Below are 16,529 nucleotides of genomic sequence, written 5' to 3'. Positions count from 1 at the left end.
GAGCCAGCTTAGTGCTCTTTTAAAAATAAATAATGTCACCTTACGGAATATAAGTTCGGTTCGTTTAGTGCCCTCTTAACGTAATTATGCACCTAAGGTTATAACCCTTTACGGCCCCCATTAGAAAGTAATTGTGCCCCCAGAGTTTACTTTTAAAAGGTAGTTATGCCGCTTGAGTGCCCAATACACAATTAATACTGCTACTTTTATGCACCAGGAAAAAAAGGTTATTTTTATCCAACCAGGAGTTCCAGAGGAGAGCAACAGCCAAGTTTTTTCCTTCACTTCCAAGCGAAGCGCATGTGGTAAGATGCAGTTCCACCTGGGCTGTGATGCTTATAGCCTGATGAGGCCCCAGTGTCTTGTAGGCAAACAATCACCTACAAGATGGAGAATCGCAGGAAGGAGACCCGATCGTTCCCTGATCACTGGAGCATCTTTCGCCCATTTGCACAGCGAAAGCTAAAAGCAATTTGGAGCAGTGTCGGAGCTTGTACTGTGCTGCACCTTTGTAAGGTTCCTGTGGACGAGCTACTGCTCCATAACGCTCTGGAATTTTATAGGAAAATCCTGTCCCAGTCCATATCTGTTGTGCTGTGTAGGGTGCGTCACACTCACTTATAGCCCGGAGGCCTTCGTGGTCTCCACGTCCTCAGTTCCAGGACACACATCAGGTGGACACTCCTTCCGTTTTAATAATTTCCACTTTACTGAACAGTTCAATCACATCAGTCTTTAACACGCAGTATCGGGCACATTCCCCTTCCCCATTTGCTTCGTTGACACAGTATATTTCCATTATTATGTTCAGCTTGGACTATCCCTACTTTAACAGGTCCTGTTAGCCCTAGGTAGTCCCTGTCCGGCACCACAGTATTCTCGATATCCGCTACGTTTCCCTAATGCAGTTCTACGCCGATCTTCCTCAGTATGGAAGGGTTGTTGGTGATCTCCATAGCCCCCAACTCTAGCTTTAAGCTCCGGATGTCGCAAGAATGTCCGCAGGGAGTTTTGTCCAACCTCCAGAATGTTTTGTCCACTCCATTATTCCAGCCCACTGCACCTTGAACTTTACCTTGCCTCCAACATACACTTTCACTAACTTTCTAGCTTCCTAAACCAGGAAGTGGTTCCCTTTTTGCTTGTCCTGTCCCCTTCCCACACTGGGCTAGTCCCAAAATATTAAGTGCATCTTCCCCTACTGTATCTACTAAGCTAAGCACTAACCTATATGTTATCCTGTGCTTACCCTACACTTTCCCTGCACCTCAGCTGAGTGCATGACTCACGATCGGCATTACCTTTAGGCTGTGTGCACACGCTGCGGATTTTGCTGCGGTTCCGCAGCGGTTTTGGCCGCTGCGGACCCGCAGCAGTTTCTGCTGCGGTGTACAGTACAATGATTCCCTATGGGAATCAAAAACCGCAGTGCAGACGGTGCGGAATTTTCCGCGCGGATTATCTGCGGTTTTCAATCCGCAGAAAGAATTGACATGTCAATTCTTTCTGCGGATTCTCCTGCGGTTTGCCATCTCCTCCATTGAGGAGATGAAATACCGCAGGGCAAAACCGCAGAGCAATCCGCAGGTAAAACCGCAGGTCTTTTGACCTGCGGTTTCACCTGCGGATTGTACAAAATCCGCGCGGATGAATCCGCACCTTTTCCGCAGCGTGTGCACACAGCCTTATAGTATTTACACAGCAGTATCAGTGCCAACAATACTATTCATTAGTTATATTGCATTACTTAAAAATCGCATGACACAACAGTACACGTCACATGGCACAATAAAACGCAGTAAAACCGCACAACACAATTCTTATCTCTCAACTCTGTCTTCGGAGACAGGGACAGGGCAGTTCAAACCCTTACACCTTTCAGATTCTATGGCGCTGATGGTAATAGCCACACTGTACATAAGTGAACATTCTAAGATCCTCATCGATGCAATCGGCACTAGTGTAAACCTTATGTACAAGCAGGTCTTCCTTGAGTCTTGCCTTTGCTACCAAGTTCTCAGTACAAGCAAAGTCTGAGATTCTTCCCAGATGTGATTTATTCAGGACAGGAACTGGTTATGCACCATGAGCCTGGAAATCATTTACAGAATGATCGAATCAGGATACGATTACTATCATTGCCAGACAGACTTTTACATTTCATAGAATCATAGAATTGTAGAGTTGGAAGGGACCTCCTGGGCCATCTGGTCCAACCTCCTGCTCAAAGCAGGATTCGCTAAATCATCCCAGTCAGATGTCTGTCCAGCCTCTGTTTGAAGACTTCCATTGAAGGAGAACTCACCACTTTTCGTGGCAGCTTGTTCCACATTTGGGTCCATAATATGAGGAATTAGTTCAACATTCGGCCAGATTTGAACTACGTCATTATCTTTGTCTTCGTAGGTCACCTTTACCGGCTGGGGATTTACTCTTCGGCATTGTTGTAACTTATGTGGCCAATTTATTTGGGTTTAGATCATTATGATACAGTTATGTTTCTGGAAATGATGCATATTGTAATCTAATCTGTATGGGATGTTTGGGGTCTAATTTCTGCTTCATTATTATTATGTATTTATTTTTGACGAAGGTGAGAAAAGTCAAGGTTTTCCAGCTATCAATGGTGTCTTCCCCAGGTCTAATAACACCTCCAAGTGGAACCAAAATTTCACAGATTCATTAATGCCCATTCTTCAAATTGTTAAGGTTTGTCCTAAGGCAAAATATTTTTTGTTACAGGACCAGTAAGGGCGTCCGATTATTTCATGGGCCCATAGACTTGCATAGTTGATTTTGATCCGACCCTCGTATAAAAATCAGACATGACTCAGATATTTCTTGCTGACCACTCGCTCTGAGGTAAAGATCAGACATGTGGACAACCCCATAGAATAACATGAGCATGAATGCTACCCATGGAAACCCCAGATAGCACTCATATGAGAAAATCGGTCGGGTGAACGAGCCCTTAAACTTTCAAGGAAAAACTTAAATAGTGCTACATCTTGGTTAGAGTCCCCCCAACTTGGCCTCAAAACTGAAGGCAATTCAGAGATGTGGTTTGATTTTAGTTAACCACATAAAAGCTGGTGTCACAGTAATGTTAGATGTGTATCTATTTGTTTTACTCACTTATACAGCGCCATTAGTTCCATATCGCTTTACTTTACAGACATCAGCATCTTTGTCCCCATTGGGACTCACAAAATTCCCTATCAGCTTGTATTTGGATTGTGGGAGGAAATTGGAGAACCTGGAGGAAACCTACGGGAACACAGGGAGAACATATAAACTCCTTGCAGATGTTATTCTTGGTGGTATTTGAACCCTGGACCCCAGCACTTCAAAGCAACAGTGCTAACCACTGAGCCATTTTGCTACCCCGGGTGTATGTGAAAGGTACCGGTCCAGCTGTATTCATGTGGTCTATGGCCATTCTTCAATCACTTGTCCTGTAATGTACAATTACAATCCCCTGGGAATTCAGAGAATATTAAGTATAGGTCTTTTTGGAACTGTAAATGCTATGATGGCATTGGCACATTGGAAAAAGAGTGTGTAGGAAAGCAGGAGGTAAGGTCCTGGATGGTAGATGTGTGTTGGTATTGTAAGCTGTACCAGTAACACTAGGTTACTGGGAGGGTTTAATGTGATTTGATTTTGGGTCTAGGTTTTTGGAGTAATCAAAAGAATTTGGCTAGGAAAAATCAGTCCTATGATCCAGTCCGGGGTTTACAGGCCTATTAACAGCAGCTGGGTTAGCTAAGCAGTGTCGAGTGGGTTGAGACTGGAGAAATACAGAGCTGCTGGTTAGTCTGCTCTGCAAAGAGAAACGTGCTGGAGCCAAACAGGTGTTTGTTTGGTGAACACGTTTAATGCAAATGAAAGCTGCTGCTGGAAATACCGAGGTTTGTGAGTCTGCTGCATATAGGTTGTTTCATTCTTCATGAAGAAAAGGACTGTTTATGTTATCCTTTGATACTGAAGTAAGGCTGTTTTCTTAATGGCGCGGAAAAGGATATGATGGACAATAAACGACATGCTGTTCTGATATAAAGTCCTGTGCCACATGTATCCAAGTGGCTACCTGAGAAGTGCAGAAGAGTTAACTATCCCACCCGTAAACTGTGTACAGTAACAGATCTCACATACAGTAATATACGCTCAGCCCTCAAGAATTGTAGCATGTGGATAACATTGTTTCTGTATTGTAGTTTGTTGAGGCCGTGGTGTTCTGCTCCTCGGGGAGTCAACATGTCTGTACTGATTCATTTGTCATGAACTGACATAAGTCCAATCAACTGACAAGATAATGAGAAAATATGATACAATCTGCCAAAAATGTAAAGAGCTACTACATCTTCTCTTCTGTCAGGTTTTTTTTTTCTGGAATCATGAGATCTTTCACACAAAGGTTATTCATCTCAATATTAACTCATGTTTAGACAAATACTATTAATGGACTAGTCAGTGTTGAGTACATTTTACTTGTTGGGCGAGATTTGTCAATTTCAAATTTGAAAATAAAAATGTCAAGACATCTGAGCGGAATCCCAGGAGAACGTGGGTCACGCAGCAAGGCAGCAACCCAAAGCCACACGATGTTCTACAAAAGAATGGTTACAGAAGAATAAAGTTCAAGTTTTGGAATGACCAAATTAAATTTCTGACCATAATCGTATAGAAAAGTTCTTACAGGACTTGAATTAAGGAATTCACCCACCAACATTATAGAATGAAGGCTGCTTTGTAGGAACGAGCTAACATTCCTCCAAGCCGATGTGCACAACTAATAAACAGTTACCAGAAACCATTAAATGAAGTTATTTCTGCACAAGGAGCTCCTACTTTTGTCACTCACAGACTTGTGATATTGGATTATCTTCCTCAATAAAAAAATTGGCAAAGTCTAATAATTTTGACTCCTTTGCTTGATTTGGTTCTACTTTTAGGATTTATGTGAAAATGTGACGTAATTTTAGGTCTAACTGATGCAAAAATATGGAAAAAGTTTTACAAATTTTCAAGCACCGCTGTATGTAGCTCAGTTTACTGGTTAGAGGACGTGAGACAAAGTGCATAATTTTCAGTAATTTCATTTTTACTGGGACAATTCCACAGACTGGACCACAAACGGGGCAAGATTTACGCAAACCCCAACCCATCACCTTAAAGAGTGGCCCGCTCTTACTTGGCTGCTCTTAAATGCTGGCATTAGAAGGAATTCAGATGTCCATCATGTAACACAGTCCCGGACCACAAGGCTTGTTTCCTGATCAGAACTAGACAGCCTCATCGGCATGTATAAGGCTGTCACGTGTGGGTCAAAAGACCCAAAGCAGGTCCGTGCATCGTGGTCCGGTCTCGGACCTTGTTACATGGACATCTGATTTGTGTCTTAGTTGCACCTTTTTTTTCCCGCAAATCAATCTAGACACATTTAGGCTGGGATTAGGTGTCTGCAACTTTTTTTTTCACTGGACTGTCTTAGGCTAGTTTCACATTAGCGTTTACGGCCGCAGCGTCGGGCTGCGCACGGCCGCCGCTAAGCCCCGCCCCTGCCGCGCCTCCGCCGGTAGCTCCACCTATGGACACATGACGCTGCATGCGTCCTGCGTCCCCTATCTAGCACTGGGGACGCAGGCCGTGCGCAGTATGCGTTTGGCGGCGCATGCGTCCTTTTGACGCTGCGCCGACCAGTGCCAAACGCAACAGGTTGCAATTTGGTGCGCTCGGCGCAGCTTCAAAAGGACGCATGCGCCAAACGCATACTGCGCATGGCCTGCGTCCCCAGTGCTAAAGATAGGGGACGCAGGACGTATGCAGCGTCATGCGTCCGTAGGCGGAACTACCGGCGGAGGCGCGTCAGGGGGCGGGGCTTAGCGGCGGCCGTGCGCAGCCCGACGCTGCAGCCGTAAACGCTAATGTGAAACTAGCCTTAGAGTTGTGATTTTGCTGTTAAAAAAAAAAATGGGAAAGAAAATCGCTACTATGTCTCATGTAAATTGCATTTAAGAATATGGCAAGGGAGTCGCGTGCGAATTGTGACCAGTGGTAGAAAATCTCAAACTTATGGAAACCTATGCGACTGTGTTGCAATACATTGTAGCATGATTTCTGTGTCCTGTGACTCATGCCATTGTGTAGCCCTACTGTTAATATTAATCTGCGCCAAAAAGAACGAACCTATGCACCTCACTAGACACTTTTCCAAAGGGCCTAGAAAAGGAGTCATGACCTCGGAGTTTACCGTAACAATGCTTCACATTTAGGGCTCGCGCACATGATTTTATTTTCGGTCTCAGTGAGATTTGACAAAAATCAGATCAATGTTATTCTATGGGGATGTGCAAATGTTCGATATTTTCCTATGACCGGCTTAAGTCCAAGGAAAAAAATTGCATGTTCCAGTATGAACCTATGCAAGTCAATGAGTCCATGGAAAACCTCGGACGTCACTAGGATGACATCTGAGTGCATTCTGATTTTCGCCGAGTGACAGAATGGAGAAGATGGAGAAATTTTTTTTTTTCCATCTTCTCCTCATTCGAGAAAATTGTATCACACTATGATCAACCTCTGATCAGAGTGCGATTAGAATAATTGTCTCGATTCTCTCGGATGAGCGACTACCCACCGGTGTGACCCTGGCCTTATTATTGGTAGGCACCAATTTTAGATTCAAAGTATTGGCCTAAGATAATTAATCTAAGAATGGGTAGAACTGTCTGGTTCATGAAAGATATAGCTGGCAAGCATCACAATCCTTTAGTTCTGGGTGTAGGTCATAAAATGCTTTTGTTTTGGGACCCATCGGAATGTGGAATGAGTGAAGTTTAACATAAAAGAAGTGGAAAAAAATCTAATCTGCCGTATTTTATTTTCTCACTTCATAAAAATCCCAACTCGCAGCACTTACTGCCATGAATGCCTCGCACAACTCGAGCTATGAAAATACTTTATTGTTGAGATTGCAAATCCCAGGATGTATTCATAGGCACGATACTAAGACTTGGTCTGTGCTCAAGATGCAGAGTGTGGAGAAGTGATTTTTCTTTTCTTTTTTTTTAAGTTGACTTTTATTGTTGAATCTGTTTTCTGTAGAATTTTGATTCTGGGTATTCTGGAGCAAGGATTGTGTTTGTTGTCTTTCCAGTAGGGTGGGCAAAGAACCAAAATATCTGTGAGAAAGCATGAAAAATTCTGAATTAATTCTGGGAATATTGACAGGACACATGACTGCGGCATTACTCGGCTATTGGCACCTGCTATAAAAAATACAGATTTCACATGTGATGTGGTGAGGTTCTGTGCTAGAGACATTACATAGACTGTAGCAAATGATGGGAATGATTAGCATCTACAGAAACTATTGATGTTTGCACAGATAAGTAATTACAAGAACCTCACCGCTCTGATACATCATTGGTCTGTGTCTTGTAATAAGCCTAGCAGAATACTGAATGCAGCTCTGGAGCATAATACAGGATGTAACTCAGGATCAGTAATGTAATGTATGTACACAGTGACTGCACCAGCAGAATAGTGAGTGCAGCTCTGGAGTATAATACAGGATGTAACTCAGTAATGTAATGTATGTACACAGTGACTGCACCAGCAGAATAGTGAGTGCAGCTCTGGGGTATAATACAGGATGTAACTCAGGATCAGTACAGGATCACTAATGTAATGTGTGTACACAGTGACTGCACCAGCAAAATAGTGAGTGCAGCTCTGGAGTATATTACAGGATGTAACTCAGTATCAGTAATGTAATGTATGTACACAGTGACTGCACCCGCAGAATAGTGAGTGCAGCTCTGGAGTATAATACAGGATGTAACTCAGGATCAGTACAGGATCAGTAATGTAATGTATGTACACAGTGACTGAGTGCAGCTCTGGAGTATAATACAGGACGTAACTCAGGATCAGTAATGTAATGTATGTACACAGTGACTGCACCAGCAGAATAGTGAGTGCAGCTCTGGAGTATAAAACAGGATGTAACTCAGAATCAGTAATGTAATGTATGTACACAGTGACTGCACCCGCAGAATAGTGAGTGCAGCTCTGGAGTATAATACAGGATGTAACTCAGGATCAGTACAGGATCAGTAATGTAATGTATGTACACAGTGACTGAGTGCAGCTCTGGAGTATAATACAGGACGTAACTCAGGATCAGTAATGTAATGTATGTACACAGTGACTGCACCAGCAGAATAGTGAGTGCAGCTCTGGAGTATAAAACAGGATGTAACTCAGGATCAGTACAGGGTAAATTATTACATGGGGATTAGCATACAGCTTGGTGCATGTTGTTGAAACATTTGTTGTGTCCAAAAAAAGGGAAGAAGTTAGGCAGATAAACCAAGGGGCCCGACATAAACTTAATAGACATAAGGCTTCAGCTTAAACCAGGAGTATTTTTGTTTGTTCTTTGGTGACAGGGACTTAATGTTACATCGCTAATAATGTTCATTGTGATCTGAGTCAAACATTAAACTTATCAATACAAGGTCCATATAAAAATCAGACCTCCCGTGGATGCCATCTATGTGCAGCCCATGTGCCGTCTGATTTTTATGATTGTTTCACAGAATCTTTAGAAAAATTCTCAAATGTAAATAGATAAATACATTCTGAAATACAGATGGTAAAACAGACACACTGATGAAAATCTGATCCAAAACACTGATAAATATCTTTTGCTTCTTTTATGTGTATGAGAAAAATCACCAACGTTTGAATGAGGCCATAAGAATCTTCTTCCACCATCTGCCCAACATCTGACTAAGCTCATTTGTTTTTGTTGTATTTTCCCACTTATCCGTAAAGTTCTGCCAAAGTTGTCTCCATAATAATAACACTAAAAGTCAGGAGGTGATTAAGTAAAAATAGTTTTAATATGAAAATGAAATTCTTGTTAAAAGAGCTTTAATTTGTGTCTGTAGATCGGCCGTGTTCCCAGGATACGGGGCTCATGCATTACCGAGGGATCACAAGCTTAATTAATACCATTCCACCAGTCTTAACGAGGAGCCGCACATTGGTTCAGAAGACCTGGTCTGCATTATGATCAAACTGTAAAGCAGCCGATCCGTACGTTCAGTCTCTGAGTTCTCTGGCCTCCATCTCTGAGGAGCATATCTAGTATCTCCTTATAAGCAGATGGCGGCGGTCAGCGCGGCAGGAACGCTCTTGTAAGTGACAGCGTTGCCTTATCTACTCGGAGCCGGACTCATATTAGAAGCATTTTCTTGGATTCAACGTAGAATCCTCCAGTAGATTAACAGATACACGTGAGCCTCTCTGTATTATAGTGATTTACTGGCGATTATGGGGAAAGTAATTGGCGCGCCCCTTTTTTTTTTTTTTTTTACCATTTTGAGTTTTTATAGAGAAGAAAGAATTGATTTGCAGGGCTCCCGTCCTGCAGCCATGGAATATCGACCTAGCCGCCGGTCCAGAGTCCTGAGAATCAAATCTCACCACTAACATTAGCTGTTAGAAGATCTCGTGACCCGCAGAAACATAAAGGCTCCCGATTCAGCAAAGCTTTTGCGCCAAAAAAAGTGCCGTAAATGCTCTGAATAGTTGAAGCAACTCGGAGTTGTGCCAACATTTTGCAACAATTGGCATTTTCACGGCATTTCGGAAGAGCTGGGGTGGGACAGGAGCATAAAGCCACAGCTGGTCTAATTGATGAATTGTGGCGGTCTGCATGCCAGATGTCTCACTCCAGTACTTGACCGGAGTAAGAGTTTTGGCGTAGGGCACGGAGGTGCACGCCACTCGTCATAAGCTCCAGATTCAGGAAGAGAAGCGCACCTCCTCATGAATCAAGAGCATAATATAAAGAAATGAAGTCATATTTGCTCCAATGCTTCCCAGTTGCCTCCTGGTCTCTATCCTTTTTCGCAGATGATCCCGTACCATGTGGGCAAGTAACTGCTGCAGCCAATCATTAGACGGCACATGAAGCCTCTGTACTTCCTTGCCGCTGATCACATGTTTGCCGCCAACAGGAAAATCTTATTTCTTTGTCAGAATTGTTTAACAAGCATTTGAGCAAACAGAACTTTCCTGGTAACTTCTTAGGAAGTGCGGTGATGTGTTGTGACCAAGCCCCATAGTTCTCTGTGCTTAAGTCTTTTTGATTTTATGTTCCTGAGAAATCTAAAAGAAATGGCACAAAATCAAGTAGTGATAAAATAATAATAATAATTAATAGTAATAATATTAATATTTATAATTATCTACTCTATAAAATTCTAATGGTAAAATCTAATAGCATAATTGTCATAACAGGAGCTCAATTGCACGGGGCGATTATCATGTGGAATATTGCACTGCTGAGTAAAAGTTTGCAATCAACGACCGAAAAATCAGCAGTAATTTTGAATGTTTATGATTAAAAAATTAGAAAAAAACCCCACAATATTGTTCCATTGAAATAACAAGTCCCTATATTGTGACTCCGTGTTCACTTTTCAGATATGAACTCCACATGTAACGGGCCCTTCGTCACATGTCTGACAGCGGGCCTAGATGTGCAATCAGAAGTACTTAGCAATAGCTTTGCTTATGAATGACAAAAAAAACAAGAAATATTGGCACAAAAACAGTACCGCTTTAGGTACAGAAGACTGACTCCTTTAAGGGGTAATCCCAGCTCAGATATTTTATAGCATATCTAGATTATTGACACAGGTGTCAGATGCTACAGATAATTGCTCTACATCTGGCTGCAGAAGGTCTCTGTGTTTGGCATTGCAGATGCCTTCTTAATCCCATTGACTGTTGGGCCCAGCGGCAACTTCCCTCCGGCTCTAATTGACACACCTGAGCCTTGGTGTTTATAAACTCCCAGCCTTTTTCAGGGAGTCGCCAGGGATGAGGGGAGAGGAGGGTAGGGTAGGCAGGGTGTTATAAGATCTGCCTAGGGGTCTCCACTCCCCCATTCCCTAGTGTTTGGGCTTCCTTCCCCTCATCCCTTCGTGTTGCACTTAGTCTTTCCACAGTATACGTGACAGGCGGCCATAGTCACACCCCGACCGAGTGTCGCACCCCGACCGATCAGGCATTGATGACCTCTCCTAAGCAGAGGCCATCAATGCTAAAGTTGTCGACAGCCTCTTTAATGAATTTGGCACATATTTTAGCTGCCATGTGCACATTTCTGCTGCAATTTTACAAAATTCTTGTGTAAACTCTGACCATTTAAAAAATAAATAAAATATACCTGGAAGAACTGTCCCAGAACTGTTGTAAAAAATGGCAAATGTCACAAAATTTTGCAATGTTTTACAACAGAATTCTGGCAACAACTGAAGAATCGAGGTCCAATTGTTTTGATCCCTTTACTTTGTAGCAGAAGGAATCTTAATAGTGTTAAGAGTAAGTAATAGGTAATGGAGGAGACATGGAGCAGTCGACAAACATTATTCTCATTCATGATAATGTCCAATTGAAAAACTGACATCAGTTGTTACAATAGGCGTCAAGTTTGTTTTTCTTGTTGACAGGCCCACGTGTCTTATTGTCTCGCTCCCAGTGCTGATTGCATTACATTCTCTTGTTTTGTATTATGAATGCCAAGGAGAAAGTTCTTGGTGTCTTACAAATGTGAGTATTTTGGGCCAGGTCCATGATGTGTGTAATGATGGAATAATCTTAATGTGCTCTTTGGCATCGCATAATATGAAGAAACAGAATCAGAAGTGAACTCTGGAGATCCAGACGGATGTTTATCATGGTGTCGTTGCTGTTAGGACACTTACACATTCATGAAATGTCTATGCTGGCTGTGATCATAATATATATATGAATGATTTCAGTCCCATCACTTGTAGTTGGATGTTTTGGAGCTGTCAATTATTATTTTTTTTTTTTCAAGAATATTTTATTATTAAAATTCATCTGAATAGCAACACGGTCACTCTTTTCACCATCAGGCCGACCTAACACATCCAACTTAATATGGTCCCGATAGATAATGCTATCCATGCCATGTTTTATCTCTATAGAAAGATAAATTGTCCTGAAACTTGTCAGTTGGATAGGAAACAAGACAATATCTCCCACCTGGGACCACCAAGGATGAAGTTGTCCTGAAAGATAGGGATTTCACAAGCTTCAAAAGGCCTTGCACATCTCCCAACCAGCCCCCATATGAGCTCACCAAGGGGAGGTATGTGGGCGTAACCTTGATTTAATAAAAATCAGAATTTGTTTTTTTGTAATTTGTCAGTTCTGGAAGACACAGTACTCTGTGGTTCTGTTTTTTTGCTCTAAGGAGTGTTTCCCTCCGGTAAGCTCCGAGCCATTTCCGTTGCATAGGTTTAGTACTTTTTCTTTTCCTTTTTATACCTCAGGGATCCCTGAGGGAGGTGCCAGGAAGGGCGCCGAAACGCGTAGGAAGGAATAAAGAAGTACTTTGTTACAACATCTTGCATCCCAGGTGATTTTGTGGACTCAGCAGGGCGGACTGTGGCACACCATGCTTCACATATTCTTAGGCTGCAGGTAGCCACCAGGTACCACTCCTATGCAGATCCTGGTACTGCAGCTGTTGGTTTGCTGACACGGATTATGACTTTGTTCAGAAACACAGATAGTAGATACTGGATCAGAGAATGACCGCACACGGACCAAGGGATAATGTTCAAGCGCTGGCCGCATCGGGACCAGAGGACTTTGGATTCAGAATTGGCCATTCCATGACCAGTGGACAATATGCAAGCACTGGCCACACTGGGACCATGGGACTTCGGGAACAGGCCTGGCCGCATCAGAACCAGAGTACAATATTCAGGCACTGGCTGCGCCAGGAGCAGGGGACTTCAGGAGCAAGACTGTCCACACCAGGATCTAGAATTTGGGTTCTGGACTCTAGCTGCATCGGGGCCAGGGATTCGAAAAGGGAACAGGACACCGGCCAAACCGGGACAAGGGGACCTATCGACTGCACTGGTAGAACACCAACTGCCTAATAACTCAACTTGTTGCTTGGCAACTCCCTAAGGGAGAGGGAGTCTTTTATACAGAATGGCTCCCTGCAATTCGCTGGGGGCCATCTTGCAGGTGTACAAATTATGATAAATGCTTTCAGTGACAGGCTGAGGGAATTCACCATATGCGCACGCTGCCCCTTTAAGAGCAGGAGAGAGTGTGCCGACATGAACTGAATACCAGGAAGAGGCAGGAGCACAATGGAGAACCACGCCGCAAGGCCGGGGCAGTGAGTAAACCGGCGTCCCTGCACGGAGGGAGAAGGGGACACAATGCAGTGGTGCCGCCTATTGCAGTACATCTATGAAGTTTTTTATTCCCTAAATCTTTCTAAATGCGTATGTAATGTAGTGTAAGTGCATTAATATACTTGCCAATTATCATTCCAATTCCTTTTCCAGCGGTGCTACTGTCCTCTTCTTGCTCACGTAGTTGCAATTCCTACTCACAGATCACACTGGGACATATGTGTCCTCTATAGGTTTCTATTGTAAAAGCGATTTCTGGCTCACACATAAACCCCAGTGAGATCCTGCAAGTCGGCATTACAGATATGTGAGTGAGAAGAGGACCGGAGTGGTGCTGGAAATCGGAGAAGACGGCGATCGGTAAACATACTAACACACTTACACTACTTTACAAACACATTTAGACAGGTTTAGGGAATAAAACATTTGTGGGAGCGTTTCTTTAAAAAGAGAGGTGTGATAGAAGAGAGGAATACTAATTAAAGCATTAGACTACACAGTGTTCGCCATCGATGTTGGTTACCTGCTTGATTAATTGCACAGGGCAACAGAGGACCAGAGAGCGAGCTGGCTGCACGTGAACTTGGCTGCTTCTATAATCCCTATTCTGTTCTACTCTTGCATTCTCAATCCTCAGAGTTTAGCAGAGCAGCATAAATAGATCCCTCTACTCTCACTAGAAGGGGTCTCAGAGCTGTGACTCAACCCTTACCTATCAGAAGTTTATGGCATATGCTATGGATACTTTAATTTCTGTGTTATTAAAATCCTTGCATCTTTCTCATGTACTCTTGTCTTAAAAAGTTATTCTCACAGTTGAATTATTTTTCAGAAACCACATTAAATCCACTCTAAATATGCAAAGCCCAACCTAAAGCTTCTTTCTTGTACCTTTTGTGTATTTTTCATTTGTTAGCATCTAGTTTCCAGTAGCTGAATGAGCGGTCTTATTCTTACCTGCTAAAACTACACTTCTCAGCAGCACTTGATTCTCCTCAGTGCTGCGAACCCTTCTCTCTCCTGTGTGCTTCTCACTGGCCCCATTTCTATGAGTTATCCTTCAACTAATCTCAGTGTAGAATTAAATTTATGCTTTTGTGCACTCTATCAGCAATTTTATCTTCTGCAATCTACATTAGTATAGCTGCCTGTGTGGCTTTAAATCATTGTTAGCTGTTTTCTCTCAGAGCTCAACAATCCAACACCTTTTCGCAATGAAGCTTTCAATTATTAGGCAGTGCAAAGTTGAGCTGTGCTTGTTGACTGCTGCTGACAGATCAGTAAAATGAAACTGCAAACACTTTTCTATTGATGCATATGGCAAAAAATAATCCTCTGCCATATGCATCAACAGTAGAACAAGGATATTCAGATAAAACTGTTGCGCTGCTGGTGAAGAAGATATCCAGTGGCGATGATGGAGTTGAACAAAGAGCAGTTTTATTAATCTACGCGTTTCAGAGTTGAACAAAGTACTTTATCAGGAAAAAACCATAATGAGCGTGCATCAATAGAGTAGCCTTTGCAGATCGTCAGCAGTAGGCAACAAGCTCAGCTCAGCTGTCAGTTACCTAACAATTGCAAGCTCCGTGGTGGAGTAGTGCAGGATAGTTGAGTGCTGATGGCTAAACATAAAATTGGTCCGGCAGGGTACTGTAGAGGAGTACAGGTAGAGTACACTGTGTCAGTACTGAAAGCAGAGCTGAACTATGCTAATGTGAATTCAGCTGAAAGACCCTGCGCTGCGCATGACTGACCAGGAGCACTGAAACTACAGCGGGACAGTTTCAATGGCAACTGAAGGGTTAAAAAGAGCCTCGGGCGACACAAAGTTCTGCTTCATGTAACATTTCTAGATATTTATATCCAGTTCATGAATCTCAGGAAATCTGCAGCTTCATTTTTAGGATTATTTATATTTCTATATTTGGAAAACTTTTGAAGATATTTTGAAAACGGATTTAAGACTTAAGCAAATAAATAAAGTGTATAAAAGGAGTGAGCGGATCTGGTGAACAGGATAGAAATAGTCACAGGGCCATGTATCTATTGTATCCAACGTGATGATAAGAGGAGCTGGACGCTTAGTCATTATTAGGAGTTTATAGTGTTATATATGAGAAGTAGTTCCATAGAATCGGGGGTTGGACAAATTCCAGAAACCTTAGTTCCATAATGAGGAGATATTTACTAATGGTGACCAACGTTTTTCATTTTTGTCCAACCGACTCCTATATTTGTCCTATTGACTCCCAAAGACCTATTTTATGCATCCCTCTTGGATAAATGGAGACTTTTTGGATGAACAAATTACCCTTTAAATGGTTATAGAAAGGAAATAAAGGGGTAAGAGTAATGGAAGGGAAAAAAAGTAAGATTCTTATTTAAATATCTTCATTTTTTTTAACCATAAAGAAAAAGGATTGAACTTGTCCTCTTGTATTACAGATTCAATACTTCACGCCTTTGACTCCGTTGGACACAGTTTAGGCCCAGGTACAATCCCTCCATTCAGCCGTGCTCCCTACTTCCTGTCTGCGCAACACAACCTATCCTTTTCTGCCGCCGCAGAGCTTTAACGCCTTTCTTCCTTGCATACGGTAGCCATGTTGGGAGGCACAGAGCATCGTTGAGAAGAAGCTGATCACATGGAGAGCACAGGGCACCAATGATTTGGGTTGAAGCTGCCAGAGAATAAATCTCAGGTTTCCATTCCAAAAGCGTTGGATGCTGATCCCATCTGAAAGGATGAGCAGATGAATCCATACTTGTTGGATTTCTTACAGGAGATGAGGCAACTTCTTGAAAGCCTGAGATCTATTCCCCGGTGGAGATGTGGGTGTGTGTAAACTTCATGCATGTGTGAGTTGTTTTATTTTATCTCCTTTTTTTTTTTTACGGGAAATTACGTTTGTATTAGAGAATCATTTTAGGATGTAGGATTGGAATTTCCACGCTTCACGCTGAGACGTGTGCGGATTGTTCTCGGCTGAAATTTAAATATTGGCAAGTTCAGCATTGAGGTTATTTCAAGTGGAACAACTTCCCGAAGTGTTCAGGGAGTCCTTGTAAAAACTCTGTAAATGTCGAATTAAGTCGTATCTGAAACCAGACTCAATCTGCCATCACTCCACAATTCTTCGTCATTCATCCTATCAATAAGTGTGACAATTAAAGATGACAAATATCTAGAAGCTGAGCACCCATGAACCTTAGCTTAGTGTACTTAACATATATTTTTTTTTTTAAATACAATAACTG

The 16,529-nt window shown here is 42.4% G+C and overlaps 1 protein-coding gene across 6 annotated transcripts in view; it reads left to right on the top strand.

Moving 5' to 3' along the window:
* Positions 1-16,529, top strand: part of ST3GAL3 (ST3 beta-galactoside alpha-2,3-sialyltransferase 3) — a 251,348-nt gene that overhangs the window by 83,907 nt on the left and 150,912 nt on the right. For 4 of the 6 annotated variants that reach the window (XM_073544500.1, XM_073544499.1, XM_073544502.1 and 1 more), the window contains exon 3: positions 15,717-15,764. The exons of the other annotated variants lie outside the window; for them this stretch is intronic. In XM_073544500.1, the coding sequence (XP_073400601.1) occupies positions 15,717-15,764 (48 nt within the window). The remainder of the gene's footprint in view (positions 1-15,716; positions 15,765-16,529) is intronic. 6 annotated transcript variants of the gene reach the window in all.

The sequence above is a fragment of the Dendrobates tinctorius genome, unplaced genomic scaffold, assembly GCF_039654945.1.
Source record: "Dendrobates tinctorius isolate UK_male_01 unplaced genomic scaffold, ASM3965494v1 ptg000138l, whole genome shotgun sequence".
In the NCBI taxonomy this organism is placed as follows: Eukaryota; Metazoa; Chordata; class Amphibia; order Anura; family Dendrobatidae; genus Dendrobates; species Dendrobates tinctorius.
This window is presented reverse-complemented; position numbering and strand designations above follow the sequence as displayed.